At 37.4% G+C, this 20540-nt stretch overlaps 3 protein-coding genes across 3 annotated transcripts in view; 2 read left to right on the forward strand and 1 right to left on the reverse strand.

The window, feature by feature from the left end:
- LOC110378331 (ras-related protein Rab-23) overlaps positions 1 to 5534 on the reverse strand; it is a 34028-nt gene extending 28494 nt beyond the window's left edge. Inside the window, 1 exon segment of the mRNA XM_064038186.1 lies at positions 5122 to 5534. The gene's annotated coding sequence lies outside the window, so the exon portion shown is untranslated.
- A 465-nt stretch (positions 5535 to 5999) lies between these two features.
- Positions 6000 to 13878, forward strand: LOC110369884 (ubiquitin carboxyl-terminal hydrolase 14). The gene is made up of 11 exons (XM_064038132.1): positions 6000 to 6156; positions 6897 to 7075; positions 8100 to 8211; positions 8508 to 8621; positions 9023 to 9278; positions 9676 to 9832; positions 10060 to 10125; positions 10468 to 10650; positions 11056 to 11170; positions 11878 to 12057; positions 12561 to 13878. Exons 1-11 carry the CDS (start codon positions 6141 to 6143, stop codon positions 12686 to 12688), a joined length of 1506 nt encoding a protein of 501 aa, XP_063894202.1. The 5' UTR covers positions 6000 to 6140; the 3' UTR covers positions 12689 to 13878.
- A 179-nt stretch (positions 13879 to 14057) lies between these two features.
- Positions 14058 to 20116, forward strand: Snky (sneaky). Its single transcript, XM_021325498.3, has 12 exons — positions 14058 to 14368; positions 14696 to 14815; positions 15207 to 15378; positions 16188 to 16328; positions 16554 to 16806; positions 17178 to 17303; positions 17588 to 17839; positions 18301 to 18516; positions 18802 to 19010; positions 19280 to 19384; positions 19464 to 19615; positions 19922 to 20116. Exons 1-12 carry the CDS (start codon positions 14143 to 14145, stop codon positions 20089 to 20091), a joined length of 2142 nt encoding a protein of 713 aa, XP_021181173.3. The 5' UTR covers positions 14058 to 14142; the 3' UTR covers positions 20092 to 20116.
- The last annotated feature ends 424 nt before the right edge of the window (positions 20117 to 20540 follow it).

The following is a 20540-nucleotide window of genomic DNA, read 5'->3' on the forward strand; positions in this document are numbered from 1 at the left end:
GCTAATACTAATATAGGTTCTTAAAATTAATTCACTTTCTATTCCACAATATTGGACTTCAACCTTTTTCAAAATCAACAAAAATTTTACATAAATAATCAAATTAAAATTTGATAAACGTCACAAAACTGGGTCATTTAAGTTTCAATTTCGTCAAGTTAACTTTTATGATGTTAGTGACATAAATGTTTTGTAACTGGCCCGGATTCACTGGCGGCTAGTGTAATATGTCATGTATTGACACGGATTATTCATTGGGTAATATTTCCTAGTGTATTGTGATAATATGCATATTCATAGTTTGGGAAAGTTGAATCTGACCATCACCAATGAGGTTTTATTATTCGTACGTATTTATGTATCTATCTACCAATCTGTCTTTTGTTGAAAGATGCTGATTAGTCAAAGGCTATCGGAAATGATATAATGAAGAGGTCGAATTTGTAAGCTCGCCATTACCTGCAGAATCAAGCTTCAATTATTTATCTGTCTTACTGTCCATGCAGTTTACGTCGTGACTACGTCCCATGTTATCACGTCGTTCATTCGCCTTTTGTTAAAAGATGATTATCAGTTATAGATGGATACATAATTGACATAATAAAGAGGTATAGATTGTAAGCATGTTAGCTTTGCTAGTTTGTTTATAAGATCATAATTTGATGCAGAATTACGCTTCAATTAATCGGCTTGTGGCCGAGTTTTAACTGTCTATAGAGTTTCTCCGTTTCTCGCCTGTCCTTCTCCATGGGGCCTACTTGAACCGTACATCTTGTGTGACATTTAATAGAAGCTTGCAAGAACTTATTTGAAATGACATTTGACATTCACGATTCCTGAAACAATGGAAAATTGTACAGACCTACATGTGCCATATAAACCGTTTTGTGCTAGTTTCCTTACAATGAGTTATTTATTAGTTATGAGTAATGATCAATAGATCATATCCAGTAATAAGTCTTCAAGTTTATAAGAATCTCCTCATACAAACGTCGGGCGTTAAGAACTTTTTACATTTTATTGGTTTTCCCCGCTTTCTCAGCTCTAGCAAACATTGTCTCTGGTTATATTTTACCGCCCGCTCAAGTGCTCATTTACGTCAACTCGGCGGTATTAACACACATATTTAGCGATAAATAACGTCTGCTTACACTATTATTGTGAATTTTGACTTAACCGCATATTTGTAGAATAATGTTGTAGAATGTATTGAAATAATTGCCAGTTATAAACGTCGCCTAAATAATAATACATATTTATGTATATAATTTTTGTAACAAATTCAATTAAGTTTTGGCAATTACCTATGATCTGGGGAGAGAATAAAAAAAGATGAATCATGTCTAATAAAACTAATGTATGTATTAAAGCCATAAGTGAGAACGCTATTACTGAAAGCGGGTTAGCAAGAATCACTAATTAAAATTCAATACAGCGAAAATCAGATTTCAATTTAAATAAAACAAGACTGGATAAAAAACTTCTTATTGAAACTAAACCATTATATGTAGACGAAAACAAAAAGGCCGACAAAGCCTGCGTGTCATTGAATGTAACTAAGAACAAACCAAAAAACATTGATTAATAGTTTCACTGACTTTTAAAACGAAATCACAGACGTGAGACATGAAAATTAGCGAATGTTAATAAAAAAATTAAATCTTTACTTGACCCTGTTTATTACTACATTTATTTGAAAGTTATATAAAAAGTAACCCCGTTGTCTGTTTTGTAGACCACATACTCAGTTATAATGTCTGGGACAAGAGATCGAAATCCGGCCACGAAAACCAATCACAGTGAAGACAAATAGCTCAGGAGTTATAGAGATAAGTATATGCAGATACAAATCGTAAAATATGATTATATAAACATTAGGACAAGGCTAGGCAGATTATGATGAACCATGAATCCTTAAAAATAGGTAACTACTACTCAGTTGAGTCCATACAAAAACTGTCTGAAGGACATTAATCATTTGGATAAAACAAAACCTTTGGCTGTTCTCAAAGACCTGCATTAAAACGGCATCACACTTTCATGTCAGTTGGTATGTGGTGTGGCTTTCTTGCCTGGTACCTACTCAGCGTTTTACCTAAATTTTTATACAGATTTTACCGTTATTTGTTATTAGATTTTAACGAGAACGAGTTTCAAAAATCACAAGACAACTCTCTCTTCAAGGACGTTTCGCTCTCTAATTAATTCAGGACAATAAAATCAACCGGTTGTTTTGAAAAACAGACAAATATTTGCATAAATAAGGTTAAAATGTGCATTATTATTCAAATTCATTCAAATCTAGATTTTATTGTAACCTTATATGTAGATGTTATCATCAAACTTTTCGAAAAATGTTGCCTAATGACCGTATCAGTGGCAAAAGGAAAATTTTAAAAAGAAAACAACTTCTTAAAATCTCCACGTTTACCACGTTTTAGTGTCAGTAGCCATAGGTAGGTACCTAAACCTATCAATAATCTGGCAATAATCTCATTCAATTATTGCCAGGATAAATGATTTATTTTTTGATATCAGATACGTGATTCTAATTCTTGAACGCGTTGGCTGTATCAGATTTACCCTTGCTTCAAACCACAGGGTTAATTGGTTTGTGGTCACGGACCGTTGTTCGTGGGAAATATGGAAATATGTGAGACATAGACAATATCTATAGTTATTTTATGATCATTACATCACGCTAGGAAAAAGTAGCTTGTTTACGAATGCTGACTTGTTTCATTAGTGCCTTAAAGCTAATAGAGTTATACCAGTTTAAATAAAGTTAACTGTACCACATGATTACAATTAATGACACATTTTACAACCACAGAGTACCTATTTATTATATTATTACTGTAAGCAAATGATTAGCAAGATAACTTGCGTATTCCCGCCGCAAACGAAGCTAAGATTAACTCACATATTAAAACGAAGAATAAATAATATCCAAGTACATATTAATAGGCTGTTACCGCTTAGCAACTTTGCCGACTATCTTCAGTTAATAAATAAGTATAAGCGAGAAAGTATTGGACGTTCGGAGCACATAATTACCGTTTCGCGTCGTTTTAATACTAGTTAATTACTGAAAACTGGTTGAAGAGGAAACAATTGACGGTCGACAGGTGGCTCGACCTTCAGACGAGCTTCTTATTACAATTAAATTCATTAACATATATTCGTAATATCTGAAATATTTAGGTACTTTGCGAACGTGCTCCTAGTTAAAGAGGCAATTACATTTGTGTAATGATTCTGTCTAATCTGAACACGACTAAGTCCACAATGAAACTCTAACTTAAGTTGATAATGATACAGTTTATTGATTAACAAATGTCTCCTTAAGATAATTTAATACATAATTACGCTATAACTACTCTACTACGGGAGACATTTTTAAAAGTTCTGTGGTCCCCAAACTAGGTGCTGCCTTTATCTTAAGGACCTGACAAGATGGTTAACAGATCAAGAATTACAAGATTCTCATAGCAGTGTATTTATATACTTACGATATACACCTGCAATAATCATCAATAGTCCAGTTTTTATGAACATTTTCCTCAATCAGACCAATTTGCCTCAGAGGAAAACCTCTATATAGAATCAGGTATCTCAAATCATCGTTAATTTTATTTATTTTATAAGAGCTATTAATTGTATTTCTCTTTATGCTAATACAATGCCCTGTTTGGCACTATGGTGTCTTCAAAATGTTTTTGACACAATTGAGTTAATTTAGTTTTACTATTTTCGATCTTTTGCCATACAGAAACTGGCCACACAATACCTTCAAACAATTATAGTTCTTCTAAACATGTAATAGTGAAAGTGCGAAGAGAAAAACTTCGGTTTGAACGCTCAGCAGATAATTAATCATTCTTTGGCTTTTTACGTCAACAGTTTTTTCGACAATGCATTCCTTCTCGGCGGCTCATTCAACAGCAGTAAATATTTTGGCTGCCTCGTCAAACAGTATTAAAACGTACTTAAGTTGATGTTAGGTTTGATTTGAATGTTTTGTAGGTACCATTACTGAAGCAGACATTATAAATGAGAATTTGAGGAATGCCCACGGAACATTTTTGAGCCATGCAAAAAACTATGACAATGAACCGTGCACCTGTTGCGAGTTCAGTTTTTATTACTTACGAGTGTGGTTAATAGCTAAAAAAGCAACTATTAAATCCTGAATAGCCTCCGAGTACTAGGAAAACATAAGTAGAGGGAGCGTTGAGCACGACAAGAACAAGTAAGTAGTAAAGCGAAATGTTATCATTATGGCATCTGCGCGGGCGCGGACGGCGGCCGGGCTATTAGCGTCAGGTAAATGAAACGTAAAGTCCTGGCCACTGCATTATAAATTCCTCACGCCAAGGCAAAAACATCACGAGGAATCCGCGCTTGCGATTGCCCAAAGCTTTTTTATATTCTAAGCAGCGCTCGCGCTAATACAAAGGTAAACTTGGACTGGATTCTAGTTTGTTTGGACAAATGACGATGTGTTATGCTAATCGGCCTACGAATATTTTGGGCGTTGTTGAGTTATTTGAAGATCGTCGTCGTTTGACGAAAGTCGATAGAATTAACAAATTTTTAGAGAATTTACTTAGGTATTCTTAAGCTTAGATCTTTAACATAACTTGTTGCAATAACATATTGTAGGTGATACCTGATAAATACAGGCACATTTTGATGTTAGGTACGTTAAGCGAAAATAGAGAGTACATAAGTGGAATTCTAATACTATATTAACTGATGATTGAGATTTCCGTAAGACTACCTGAGTACCTCATCTTTTGTGTGTATTTTGGCTGGCCCCTTGTATGGCCCCATGTATGAATACATACATATATGGCCTCTTAATTTCATGAATCCCGTTTAAGTACTTTAGACATTGAATACAAACTAAATGAATATTTAACGCTCAACACTTAATCGTAACTTAAGTAAAGTATTCACAGGGTGTTGTAAACATCAAGTAGGACAACAACACTTTGTGCTTCATTTGTAAAGCATTAAATGGTGGTAAGCAGTTAACGCCTACTTTTCCACACCTATGGAGCCACCGGCAATAAACCTATTGCTCTTAAATCTAACCACAAAAGCTTACAAACTTACAGTAGACTTCGGCAGTCGATGTTCCTTCACAAGTCCGTTTATCATTCCGCAATACAGATTTAATTTCTTATTTATTAACAGTAACCACTGGCGATATCCACTGTACGATCACTTCACTTATATCACTAGTGTACTAGTATGAGCATTAACTGGTCGTGAGAAAATCGCGGAATCACGAGAAAAAGTTACAACAACGTCAACCACTCGGGGATTGTGTGTAGAGACTGGCGTGCGCTTGTCGCGCCTGGAGGCGTTTGCGCAGCCTTCGCCGGTGGAAAGTTCATCGAACGAGTGGCTCCCGCGTGAAGTGAGACGTGCGACCACATGAGAAAAAGCCTTCGAGAAAATGTTACGGACTGTCTCAACCACCAAATGCGCTTATGTGTACTTTGACCTACTAACGCATGGCCTTTAGTGAGTGGTATTTATGTTATATGGCAAAACATATTTATGTAGATAAATACAATGCTGCAAACTGCTTTGCATGATGAAGATTCAAAATAGGTCAGATAGGCAGTCGCTCCATGTAAATCACTGGTACTTAGCTATACTCTAGAATGGAAGCCGACCCAAATATGATTGGGAAAACTCTAGTAAATAACGATGTTGATGAAGATGTGAAAGAGTAATGCATAATGTTCTTAATGTAACTTTTACATGAAACGATATAGTGCTCTTCTAAACTCTACTTATTTGACAAAACTGTGTTCTTTTCAATCCTATGTTATTTGGTAGTTGTTAATGCGTCCATTAATTATTTATCAGTTATTACTTTAAAAATAAAACAATGTAACAAAATTGAACGATTTTGTATCGCAGAGTATTTTCTGCTTGAATCGGAACGTCACTTTTTTTGTCTATGTAATTTTTATGTCATTACAGTAGCTCTGTCATTTCCAAAATCTATCTGTCAATTTTGTCATCAGTCCGGATGCAAATCGTGACTTTCAATTTCTCGCAAGTTTATGTGAATTTGAATTTATCTTCTGCAGTAAAGTGTTGCGTGGCAATACACCATAATGCCTAAGGTTTCAGGTAATTGCTAGAGTTATTTACTTGTTACTTTCAGAAAATGCTACATCATTCAGCATTGAGGTTATCGCTTTTCCAACTGTCATTTAACTTTTATTTTTTCAATTAACATTTTAAATGACTCTTTTCGCATAGGATCATTTTAAAACATATTTGTAGTACTAAGACGATAAGAGTTATTGTAATTAGTAAAAGTGCATCGTCATGACGCTACCTTATTCGTCTGTGAAACGTACCCGGCATTCGGTATGTTTTTTTTAATAAGAATCTTATTTTCCACAATGCAGCAGAGATGAATACTGAAACTCCTTTGATACTGCATGAAGTTTCTATGTATTGTCCATGGGTTCACTCATAATGCACAAACACGAAAAATAAATAAAGTGTCGACTAATCGTGTTTCCTTGATAGTTATAAGTATTTTCACTTTTAGAAGAGTACCACTACATACTATTACACTACTACTCCCCTAAGACAACCCACTGACCCCACTATATACTATTCACTACATAAAAGAGTCCTAGTATCAGAAAATTAATAATTATATCTATTAAGTACATGCAGTTAAGGTAAAATAGACCCTACCAGACTAGAGTGAAGGTGAACACAGATGTAGTGTGGAAGGCACACATCTTCACACTGACTGAGACACGAGACTGAGATACACAATATTAAGTACCTTAAAAACAATGTTTAAAGATTCCCAATATCATAAAATTAATATCTATTATTTGTACATGCAGTTAAGGTAAAATGGGGCAAGGAGATGTACCCAGGAGTGGAGGTGAATACGGATGATGATCCCGTGGTGTTCAAGGCACAAATCTTCGCCCTGACCGGGGTGCAGCCGGAGAGGCAGAAGGTGGTCTGCAAGGGAGTCACACTGAGGGACGACTCATGGGCCAACTTCAAGTTGACTAATGTAAGTACTTGCCTATATTATGAATAAGAACCGAAATAGCAGCAGTATGCATATTTGTGTTAATAAAAGACATAAAAGGATGACTTTTTAGCCAACCTCATATCAACTGAAGTACTTAACTGTATTTAAAATTTTATCCTATAAGTAAATGTATAAATGCAAATTAATAGAAACAAAATTCATAAAAGTAAAACTTGATTAATATTCACCTTTTGAATGAAAATCACTTTTTTATAACAAACTAATTTGTAAATAACTTATTAATATTGCAAGATATATAGTTTTTATATTTACTTATTGTTGAGCATGGGGCATGTCTATATTTATTCCACCCAAATTTTAACAGGTATAGAATGCCATTTATTGCAATAAGATGTGGAAATAATGTCATTAAAAAATATAGAAGAAGTAGTTCCCAAATAACTCTTACATTTTATTTAAAATGGAAACTTATCGAAAGCATCACTAACTACAATTCAATGACCTGTCACCTTGTGTTTGAGGTAAACATGTGACAAGGCCAATGACTCATTTACTTATACATAAATTAGTATTTTTAAAACAAACTCTTTAAGTGTATGCTGAGGATACTATTTTTAGTTTACTGAGTGTTTTGCTGTTTGGTTTGTGAACAAAAATGATGAATGGACTAAAATTTTTTGAAAACAATTATTTATTCAAATTATAATATTATTTCTTGAATTTGTAATTGAATTGATAATTGAAAATATACACACCATAGATATATGCACCACACATGTGACTGTTATGTTAAACCACCATTTTGTTACTTTGTAATCTTAAAAACCAATATGCAACAAACTATGTATTCAAAGAAATATTGAATTAGTAGTACCCTTTTTTAGGCTACTACTAATTCAATATTTCTTTATTCAAGCTATGTTTTTGCCACATTTCCAGCAGCATTTGCATAAAAGAGGAAGAAACATCAATTCATACAAACTTACACATTCATAATATAAGATTTTTTCACCAAAAATAAAACATTGTTGTGTTATTCTAGAATGCATTGGTGCTGGTGATGGGCAGCAAGGAGGAAGATGTGCCTGCTGCCCCAGTGGAGCAGACACGCTTTGTTGAAGACATGAACGAGTCAGAACTGGCCACAGCTGTGAGTATCATGACTGAATACCTATGGTATTTGAGCTTTCCATTAAAAAGTAACAGGTTGGCCTGTAGCATATGTTTGTGATAGTTTTGATATACTCTGTATGGGTGTGATGTCAGAGGGCATGTAATTTTTGGTATCGTGCAGTATCTCCTTCCGGCCATCTCCGATTGTCATCCCATCAGACTATTAGAGTGCGCCTATGTTTGTACCAAGGCTTGTGCACTAACATATATTCTGGCACAGTGTAACTATTTAGCCTTCTTGCCAGAGTACTAACGAACTGATATATATTTGTTTCAGTTGGACTTGCCGAGGGTCTGATCAACTTGGGCAACACTTGCTACATGAACGCGACAGTGCAGTGCCTCAAAACAGTACCTGAACTTAAGAATGCCTTACTTAGTTATGATAAATGTAAGTTTGGATTACTTTATGAAAATAGCTCTCATAATCATTATAATACATATGTAATTCCCAGAATGAATTACCTAACTAATCTAAGAGTGGATCTTTGAACATTTTATTTTGTACTTGAGAAATTTCTATTGAATGGAAACGAATATTATCAACATGGAATATAGAAACAGAAATTAGACCTAAGGGAAAAATAACATACTTTATTATTTGAAACTTATTTCTTAATTTCTAATGCACTAACGGTAGTGTGCATTAGGTGATAAATCTCTAACTAACCGCTCCTATTAGGTTTTTTTAACATCTACATTTTAAAGTTTCCCAGCACTAAAATAGATTTTCAAATCGCGTCAATAGTTTCGGAGTCCATTCTATAACAAGCAATGTATTGTCGTGTGTAGCTAGTGGCGGCGGCACGGCGGGCGAGCTGACGGCGGCGCTGAGCGACACGCTGGCGGCGCTGGAGGGCGGCGGCGCGGGCGCGTGCGCGGGCGCGGCCGCCAAGCTGCTGCGCGCGCTGCACGCCACGGCGCCGCGCTTCGCCGAGCGCGGGCCCGCCGGCGGCCTGGCGCAGCAGGACGCCTCCGAGTGCTGGGCCGAGATCATCCGCGCGCTGCAGGCCAGGTTGCCTGCCGCGCCTAACCAGCCTTCTAACAGGTCATTATTGTAATTTAATCCATTTGAAAAAAGGTGGCATTTGTATTGCTTGAAATCATATTCATAGGCATATTCTTTGATTACTCAATCAACTCAACAGAGATGAAATTTTTATTTTTGTTTGTTTTACAAAACACTTCAGAAACACCCTAAACAACTCAGTAACCACACTGGAACAAATATTCTATTCAAAATATGAATGTATAAAAATTTCAATTTCATTTTTGAAATGATGTTGTTCACAACTTTGTTATGTGTTGTTTTCCATTAAAGTAACACAAGAACCAATCTATCGGCTTCAGAATTTTTCATTTGTGCCTAACATCACCCCTACTACATATATGATTTAATTAATATTCCATCCACGTGATTGTCACAATGTACCGTCTCTCGTCAGGTCGACAGTGATCGAGCAGTACTTCGGCGGCACCCTGGACGTGGAGCTGGTGTGCGCGGAGGCGGAGGAGGCGCCGTCGCGCACCACCGAGACCTTCCTGCAGCTCTCCTGCTTCATCTCGCAGGACGTCAAGTATCTGCAGTCCGGGCTCAGATCTGTGAGTTGGGGATTATTATTGTTTTAAAATTTTTATTCTAGACATCAACATCATTAAAAAAAACCAAGATCGCAAAATTACGACACTTTGGATCAGTCAAAGTGAATGCAAACAGATAAAGAATTTATTATTTCTTCTGCATCTAACTGGTAACGAAACATGAAAGACACAACATGTCTTCCTGTTATAATGTTATGTTATTAAATATATGTTTTTTTCCTTTACAGAAAATGTCAGAGCAAATCACAAAAATGTCACAAACCCTCGGCAGAGACGCGATCTACACCAAAACCGTAAGTTAATAGATATCATTAAGAATAGAAGTACATAGAAATCAAGCGAGGCTGCGGTAAAGAGAAACAGAGAAATTTGAATAAATTGGATTAGATTTTTAAGGTTCTTTCTGATCGTATGCTATTTTTCACCGTTTCAAAGCACTGGAGCGTCGCTCTCCATCTGCAAGCAGGCAGCAGTTTTTTACCACAGGAAATCTTAGCAAATAATTATAAAACTGTACAATCATTAGATCGTACTCCTACTAATACTCGTAATTTTGACATGGACAGAAACGAGTTTATTTTTTATACACATATTCAAGTTTCATGTGGATTTAACCGAAATTGGTTGGTTTTCAGAGCAAAATCAGCCGTCTCCCTGCATACCTGACGGTGCAGTTCGTGCGCTTCTACTACAAGGAGAAGGAGTCCATCAACGCCAAGATCCTGAAGGACGTGAAGTTCCCGCTCGAGCTCGACGTCTACGAGCTGTGCTCGCCCGAGCTGCAGGAGAGGCTCATGCCCATGAGGAATAAGTTTAAGGTCAGATTTGTAACCTAATATGATATTTTTATGATGATTGAATAACTTGCTGTTCCCGGCGAATCGAGGGAACTTCATCCCACAACCAGATAAAAGGAGCTATCTCAGATTTTAAAGTAGACTATCTGTGTACCTTTCTTTAAATTATTAGGAAGGATAATACTTTGGCTATCGTTAGACCACTTACACTGGCCTTTGGAGAATGATTTTGAATATTAAACAAAAGTACTATTTTATTTTATGTATTTAAATAATAAATAATGATTGACGAATGGTCCACAGTTAGAGTCACAAAGAATAAAATCATTATAAATAGTCAAATGGATTTTTTTTTATGGAATGACCATTAAAAAAAAATCTATTTGACTATTAATGAATATAAGATGTTTTCATTTTATTTCGCAGGAATACGAGGACGCGACAGTGGAGACATCGTTAAGTTCTAAGAACCACGGTGACAGTACAAAGGACGTTAAGAAGAAGGACCCAACGAGATCCATCCCTTACTGGTTCCCTAATGGTAAACTTAGTTTTGTTCAATCTTCCACAATTTGTTTTTTTTGTATTAAATTGTTGGTTCCTGTCAAGATAACATCTTAGCCAGTTGTTACTGGGAGTCAGAAGTCAGAAAGTCTCACACATGAGAATTAGCTAGGTAACTGGGTTGAAGATTCAGTCGCTCCATTCCAGCTCGTAACTCGGGAATAGTCTAGCTTCCTAACAGTGAAAGAATTGTTTAGTCATTTTGGATCATTTCTGGTATAAACGTACAATAATTTTTCCTCTTTATATATCAGTTAAGAATACATTATAGTATAGTTATCGGTACGAATCTTGAGCGCCTTGGGTCCCTTTTATGGTATGAAGTGAGGCGCGGGGGCGGGCTAAAGCGGTGATTGACCCGCAGTGCATCGTGTCATAACCGTCATTTGGGATTGGTTCTTTGCTAATAATAAATCACTTCTGGGCAGACATAGGTCAGAGCTCAAGATTCGTGCCGATAACTATATAGATAGGTAAACGACGCGATGGTGCATTTATTTTTTTATGCATAAATATGTACCTATATTTTTATCAAAGTAAATTTATTATTTTATTAGTATATAGAATAGAAGTTTATTGTTTACAGTATTACAGCAAACAGAAAAAAAAACTTAACATGGAGGCTATAGGTACTACCGAAAGCAAAAGGTTCGAGCGTCATATTAAGTTACTTTATTCCCACAGACGTAGGCAGCAACAACAGCGGCTACTACCGCCTGCAGGCGGTGCTGACTCACCGCGGGCGCTCGTCGTCGTCGGGGCACTACGTGGCGTGGGTGTCGCGCGGCGACGCGTGGCTGCGCTGCGACGACGACGCCGTCACGCCCGTCACCGAGGATGAGGTGCTCAAGCTTAGCGGCGGAGGTGGGTACATTTATTACCGAAGCTTGGATGTAGCTCCACAACTAAATTTCAAACATAAGGCTTCTACATAGAATTGGTTTCTACACTGCTACTCGAACAATGTTCAGTGACGACGAAGGCGACGTTTTAAACTATAACTAAAGCTTTGATAGGACAGATACACTAGAGGGGAAATGGAATGGAAGATGCACCCCAGCAACTGTAGTACTAAAGTTGCAGGACGCTAAGAAATAATGCAGCGTCATGTAAATTGAATGTTATCCGTCATGTTGAGGTATAAACTGTTCTCCAGTGTATCCTGCCTGAACAAAATTGTGTTACAGTCAAGCTAAAAAGAAAGCTAAACTTTCGTGACTTGTCTTACTTATACTTTGTTACTATAGTAATGCTTACGTAAGTTTATTTTTCAACATAAGTGCCGATCACTTTACAGTATGTAGTAGTAGTTATTAGTAACAGTATCCCTGAAACTCTACTCTAATTTCCTTATTTCCTTCTCTCAGGTGACTGGCACTGCGCATACCTGCTGCTGTACGGGCCCAAAATCCTGGAAGTTCCCGAAGTGGACGACAAGCCGGAGCCGATGATAACCGAACACGACGACGAAGACCCGCCCATCGCGCTCGCGTAACACTCGTCAGCTACACCACTCGTTCCAACCCGCTTGACTTGTCTCGCTCGCACAACTTCCTTTTTCTACTAGCATGACAGTGACAGCATGTGTTTTGTCATTTGCGCGGTAAAATTGTCGATGGAAATTGTAAGTTGATTGAATTGAATAGTCGTAATTTTGCGGGACTATACTTTGAGATATGTCTCATTCTTAATTTGGTTGTATTATATTTTGACGCTATGTGTCAAAAGCTAACACGACCAAATGAGATGGTCATCTGAATCAGTTCCCAATAAGATGAAGTGCAGACTTTTTTATTTAGTCAAGTTATAGTTTTCATATCGACAGTATTTAACGCTTAAATTCACACGCAAGTCTCGTCGCAGTCGTGTTAGTTCGCCTTACGTATAGGGACAAGAGATTGGGTTCACTTTGTAATACGAACTATGTTATTTGTACTGAATAGTCATATTGGGAGTCCCAGATTATTTTTCACTATCGTTTTATAGGTAAAAAGTGTCAAATTGACATTGTCGCCAAAAATATCATGAAGTACATACGTCATTTCATCTATTTAATTATTTTTTTTGTGTTGAATTCGCCTTAGTTTTTGTTGGTTAATGCAATTGGCATAAGACTTGTTTATCTTAAGATATAACATTATGTATAGATGTTCACTAAAGCTATGCTTTAAGCTATTATTGCTACGCATAGTCGCTCCCGCCTGGCGTGTTGTACACTAAATTGTATCGTCAATGTGGTCTGTAGGAGTTTTGTAACTGGTCTAAGAGCTACTTAATGTTAAATATAACTTAATGACTTTGTTTTATTTATATTTAAGAGCACGGTTGTCTCCATTGATATTGAAAAGCAATAACTAAGATAATGTTGTCCACAAGTGAACCCTTGTTATGTACGAAATATAGCATTTATATTTACACAAGTATATATGTAATAGAACAGCATTTTCATTAAATAAATAGCAAAATTTTGTTGAAATGTGTTGAAGTTTAATAGACGTTAGTCGCGGGATTAGTAATTCGTTAATTTATTGTAAATTGGCATTTGAAATGCTGCTGTTGATTGCTTGAGGCACTTTCTTTAAACTCATCTCAGTAAATACCTAGGTTCTCTATACAAGACGTATTGAATTTGATAAGACTAATTATACTAAACAATGATCGAAAATAAATTTGATTATACATTTACATGTTGTTTTATTTTAAAAATCGTGTGAGTATATAGTATTTTCAGATGGCAATAGGCGTGTCCTTATGATTTGAAAAATAATTGCATGTCATCTATGGAGATCTGCATTTCAACGGACCTTTGTGTAAAATGCAAATAGTGAAAAACCTCTATGGTGCAAACTTTGACGCAGAAAAAAACACTCCTTATCAGCATCTACAGATAAGAAATACAATTGTCAACACATTCCACAACAATAATATTTATTTTGCACTTATTTATAAATGTGTTTGCGTACGTTACGATGCCTAGGAAGATGTTTTTGTTTTCTATGTCCTCCATTGTACAGATTATTCTTCTCAGATTGTAATCAGAAAAGAAATTTGAGATGCACCAGTTTTATATGTGGATTTTTATTGGGCCAAGCATATTATTACTATTTGCTGAAGAGGATACCTTTTCCTAATAATACAGGATTTAAATTATCATTAGTTATAAGTTTATTACTTGGTAAGTTAGTTTATTATGTATCGTTCTTGCAGGATATAGGGGAGGTTCAAATCCCGTCTACTGATGCTTATATATAAATGGTTTCTTCGCTGAGGCACACGCTCAAGTCCCTAAAAAGTCTATAAAATCTACCTATTACTACTTATAAATGAGCATTTTTTTAATTAAGTCAATATACCTAATTTTCAAAGGAAAAGTCCGCCTAAAGTTAGTTTATACCTAGGTGAGAGTACCTAAACAGCTACTGGGCTCTTCATATCTGTTAGCACGTTAATGTTTAGCGGATTTTTCTAGATTGTGATTGATAACTATGGACTATTCCTCCAGGTATAGGTAACGCTATATCAATACAAATAAGATGTATATGTCTGCTTATATTCCCGATGTACTGCGGGAAGGCTGGACGAGGAGTTTTAAAAGCAGTCGTTTTGACTTATGTAGTGGCTGGTGAGAGAAGAGTTCTTTATTAAAACTATAAGGGTAAATTCTCACTGAGCGCGGCGCGACGCGCCCCGCTCATACGGTCTACGTGCTCTTACGGCCGCTGCCGGCCGCTGCTCTTTCAGTGGGAATTGACCCTAAGAAAATTTAAATTAATTTATGAGGGTCAAAGTTGTTTCTATTTCAACAAAAAACTTATGCGTTTGTTGAAATAGAAACACAACAACAAGTACAAGTAGCCTGTGGATGGAACCTATCAAAACGTGCGATTGTTAAATCACCAGACTTCGTCTTCATATCTCTTTTTGCCGTTCACTGGCGAATGTAAGCTTCCATAAGTCTCTTAAGCTGCTCTTATATTTAACTATTAGTAATCCCTTATTTTGTCTAACCTTAGGACCAATCACAAACATGGGTCTGAACGCAAGAGAAGTGGTGCGAGTATTCGCGTGCAGCACACAGCTGTCTTTCAACCTGACTAAAGAGAGATACAGCGTAATGGCGGGACCTTTCAAGAAGACTGCGGTCAGTTTAGAACGTGATATGAACCAAATGAAGGACGCATTAAGGTTGGAATTGGATTGATAATATTTTTTAGTTAAAGCTAAAGAACATACATACCACAAATATGCCTACTCGGAAATAAAATCTGATTTATCGATCTGATCTGGCAGTCCCAAGTTGAGCAGTCCCTTTAAAGTTTCCCATAATAATTGCCCAAGAGTGTGGAATGTATATGGGTAGTAAGTAGGCCTATCGTTCCTCTTACGGAAGACTTAGGTAAGCCTGAATCGCAAAATGTAATCGTTATACGCAAGCATTTCTGTGGGGTAAATTAGCAATAATATTTTAAAAAGATAATACTTAATTTTATTTTGTTACTAGGCTATAAAGTCTAGCCTTCAACTGCTATAACTACCCGTATCGTACGACAGGCCGTGCGTGTGACATTCCCTTGTGTAACGCTGCAGTTGACAGCCAGGGGTCAGTCGTGATTAGTGCCTACCAATGTCCAACAAATGTTTCATACATTTCTCTATTTTTTATGCCAAAGCCAGTACATAAACAAACTTTTCCACAGACCTACTCTGTCACAAAGTTAATAAGCTTGGGCGATCCCACTATATCTAAGTGGACGATATAGTTTTAAAAGCCTTGACATTTTCTAGTTCTTAGCTCTGTAGGAAAAGTTAGTTTAATTACTTTGGTAGGATGTTTATATTAAGATTTTCTGAACACTTTCTACATTTAAATATTTACTTCACTAGGCAGATATCGCAGATTTTATAATTTGTCTTGTAGGTACTCTGTTCAATTCATAATGTACCTTTGCTTTAAATGCCCTATGTCTTACTTATTAAGTGCATTCTCTTTTTAGATCGTTCCGTGGGATAGTAGCTCCGATAGAGCATGAAGTGTGCGATTATACTGAAGTTGATACATATCGAGACCAGAGTAACAGCCTGGACACGTTGATGAGAAATGACATGCGCTCCGATAACATCGAAGACAAATATCAGTTAGTATAAACATATGTATAAAGGGATAAATGCTGTGTCAACATTTCTATATGTATGTTGGGGGAATATTTTTGTTGTTTCCTACCTAGAACTAACCTAGAGCTCGGAGAGACCTGGATAAAATAAATATCTGAGAATATACACAGATAGATATATTTCATCACAATTTTTTTTTCTATAAGCTGACTTCATCTTACCAAACAGCCTGCCCTTTTGTCTTTCAGTAAAATACCGGTAAAGTCGATGGGCGACTATTACCAAAGCGCATACGAAAAGAAGTTGGAGTACAGATGTTACTACAAGCTGACGCAAGCGTCGGCTGTGTGCATCGAGGCCTTTACCTTGGCGTATGAAAACTGCTACTATACTGCGCCGCCGTCGACGTCCTGGATGCTATGCTGGCCACTCCGGTTGCAGAATATCTGCAACTTTATGCAGATTTTCCACGATAGTGACACCTGTAATAGTAGGAAACAGGTGACATAATAATATGTATATGATTTGATCGTTTGATATTCTATTTTCGAAATTATTAAAGATTGTTAGTTGGTAAGCATGGGTTTGAAACCGGGGTCGAGCAATGTGGGATAGATATCGTCATCTCCCGAGCCTTTTTCCAACTATGTTGTGGTCGCCTTCCAGTCTTACCGGATGCAGCTAGGTACCAGCGTTTAACAAGGAGTGGTTACCACCCTATCTGACCTCAACGCATTTACCCGAGCAACCCAATACCCCGGCCCTTCGTTAGACTGGGAATGTGGGATAGATAATCGACTTCGTAGTTCCCTGTAAAACAAACAATGACTTTGGTACAAGTAAACAGACAAGTGATAACTTTAATATTTCAGATTGGTGATGGAGTAGGAGACGGTTTCGCGACGTTGGAAAACGCAAAACAGACACTAAGCGAGAATATGGATGATATTCATCTGAAATATAAAATTAAGTTTCATCGCAAATTATATGATTATCAGGTAGATAGTAACTAATCATTGCATCTTTATAGTAATCTTAGAGGCACGATAATAATAAGACGTCATATTAATAGTTACCTTATTAGAGAAATTGGTTTGCATTGCTGTTTTGGAGTCATTAATGTACATTATGTACAGACCTACCAAAGAGCTTCTAATGCTTTTGTTGCCGATTGCCGAATTGCTTTTACACTATTTACTTCAAACCGGCTTATGGGTCATGAGGAAGGGTCGCCTTGCTTTGCTATCACAGCAGGATAAATTAAAAATCTCCCTAAATCCAGGATGCCAAGGAAACCGGCGAGCGTGTGCTCCACTCGTTCGAAGAGAAGCACAACATCATGGAATTAGTGATCATCACGCTTAACGTGTTCATGGCCCTACTGTTTCTACGCATCGTGATGGCAGCGGTCACGTACCACGACATGTACCTGACCAGCATCAACTTTGACAACATTTATATCACCAGCTTCTTCAAGAAGTTAGATAAGAAGAGGAAAAAGAAACATGCTGTTACGCTGTTGCCGTTGAAGAAGGTAGGAAATACACGCTTCGTAAAAAAATATTGTATATTTTTTTTGTTCAGTGAGAATATTTTATGTCTCGTGGATTTGTAAGGTCATGACTTTTATTTCAACACTGAAGAAATAAGTTTGAGGAACGAGAAGACCTAGGGATTAAAAATAAAACGTAGACTATTTAGCCGACCCCAACATAGTTTGGGAAAAAGGCTCGGAGGAAGAGGTTGATGAGACTATGTGAAATTCAGACATCATCATCCTCCGAGCCCTTTTCCCAACTATGTTGGGGTCGGCTTCCAGTCTCACCGGATGTAGCTTAGTACCAGTGCTTTACATGTGAAATTCAGACATGCTACAATAATAAAAACGATGGCAACATCGCATTAATTTTACCTGGTTTATAAAATGTCATGCATAACTTTTTAACCGTCTTCCCAAAAAGGAGGATTTTTCTATGTTCCTTGATCACCTTCTAGATGGAGCGCAACAAATACATAGACGTCCACTCGCTCTCGTACATCACATCACAGCACGGCAAGCTGGTGACGCAGATCCTCAAGGTGATGCTGGAGGTGGTCACGGCTACCACCTTCGTCATGCTGGACAGACTGTTCTTCGAAGCCTTGGATGTGGTCCGACAGCATGCGCAGAGCGATGTCGTGTCGCAAGGGACGCAGGATTTGAAAATTGAGGTGAAATTGTGGTTGAATAGAACAGTTCTTTTGAGGTCAGTTTATGCAGTTACTCCTAGGTTCTGGCACAGTAGCGCAAAAACTGCAGACATATTGTGGACGTTTTTTGAAGATAAAGTATATTTTCAAGAGTGGACTTGCTGAACTCTACTCAAAATATGTAACCTATTATAAGTCGCTGAAGTCAACGATACCTTTTTCGTTTTCCATAAATACCTAACAGAGTCAACAAAAAAATAGCTACTTATTTAACTCCATAATACCCATCTCCTTTTCTATCCCAAGGTGGAAGGCACAGGTTTCCTAGCATCCCTCCTCCGCAGGCTTGTATCAAACCTCTCCTCAGCTCCCGGGTACAAACGCGCGGTCTCCAACCGGCTGTGCATACCACACCCTCGCGCCATGCCCCCCATATACTTCCTCAAGATATACGGGGGATATGTCTGGATATTGCTGCTGTTGTATGTCAATCCTTACACGCTGAGGTTGCGAAGGTAAGTTGCTCCGTAGAAAGAAAACTGATAGTCAATTTCTGGTTACATTTAGGAATATGTCGGGTTCTAGTCAGTAAGCCTCTGACACAAATTGACACTCTTTTATGCTGCATCCAATATGGTGGGAGTGATAATTTGATGACTTCCAACCATAAAAAATATCCCAAATGAAACATACTTTCTTGAACCCTATTTGATAGCAGATGTGAAGTAACTATATTTGTCAATTGATCTCCAGTATTGAAGTTTTTATGATTCGTCTATTTCAGACTAATCTGCAGTTATTTTTATCCTTGTCGTGAAAAACAGCGTGTATTACATCTTTACAACGACATCCTCAAAAAACGTATGAAAATGGAAAAAACGTTGCGCAGGTAAGAGGGAAAAAAAAGAAAGACTTATTTTCTTGTTTCCGAAAAAAATATAAAGTTCATGTTTATTTCGATTTGATAGGAAAGCAGTTCAAGCCGTGCGTGCTCATTATCTCTCTGGTGAAAACCTCCTCAGTTTGAGGATGAAGTTTCCTTACATGCTGGGTTGGTTGGATGCCCTGCCCGCTGCCAGGATGACCTGCCTCATATGTGGCGAGACGAAACCTAGGCCTGGTAAGTAAAAACTGGGAGCTGTTAAAATGTAAACGATTACGAATTAGGATACTTCTGGTTTCTTTTCACCTGTAATTTTAAAGAGGACTATTGCGTGATTATGTTGCTTTTAATATTCGAGGGGAATCTCCAGTGTTGACAGTAAAATAAACAAGAGTGAGAGAGAGACCCTTTCAGTTACGACCATAAGTAGAAGTGTAATATTCGGGCAAAGTTATTTGAAGTTATGTAGAACAGCACCCAAGAATTCAAACAAAAAAATCTACACTTTATCATGAAGCTTAAACCATATTTCTGCTACTCCAGGACAGCGCTCATCAGGTCGCTGGCACTGCTGCAGCGTGCCGAACTGTCCCTTCGTGTACTGCGCAGAGTGCTGGCAGGAGGCGGGCTCGCGCTGCCTCGCCTGCGACCCGAGCCTCAACGAGCTCAGCGATGTGGACTCGCTCAGCGATGACGACCAGCCAAGATATTAGTACCAATAGAGAAGCTGCTAGAAAGAGCCGCATCCAAATCGAGAAGCAGAATTTTTTAAAGTCTGTTAAAAAAGTCCGCAGTTTTCAGATAAGTTTCGTCGTAGCTATGATTGTCGATGTTGATTACCGGGCAGAGCACTGGATGTGATGTTCTTATTGTTTAAGATTAAAAACTTATTTTACATTTTCGCTTTTATTATTTAACTCGTAAACAACCTTACACGCAACTTCTTTCTCCAAATTGCAATGCAAATACAAATGGTGCTACGGCAAAGGCTACGGCGTAGCAAATATCAACCTCACCTAACGCACATCTTTCAATAACCAAACGAATTAATAAAAGTAAACTTCAATAGAAATGCTATTGTGTTCGTCGTGAAGGGGCGTGGTGTCGCGAGCTTGACCGGTTGCCGGCCGAGGGGTATGTCAGAAGGGTGTGATCTAGGGAT

Source organism: Helicoverpa armigera, chromosome 15, assembly GCF_030705265.1.
Source record: "Helicoverpa armigera isolate CAAS_96S chromosome 15, ASM3070526v1, whole genome shotgun sequence".
Classification (NCBI taxonomy): Eukaryota; Metazoa; Arthropoda; class Insecta; order Lepidoptera; family Noctuidae; genus Helicoverpa; species Helicoverpa armigera.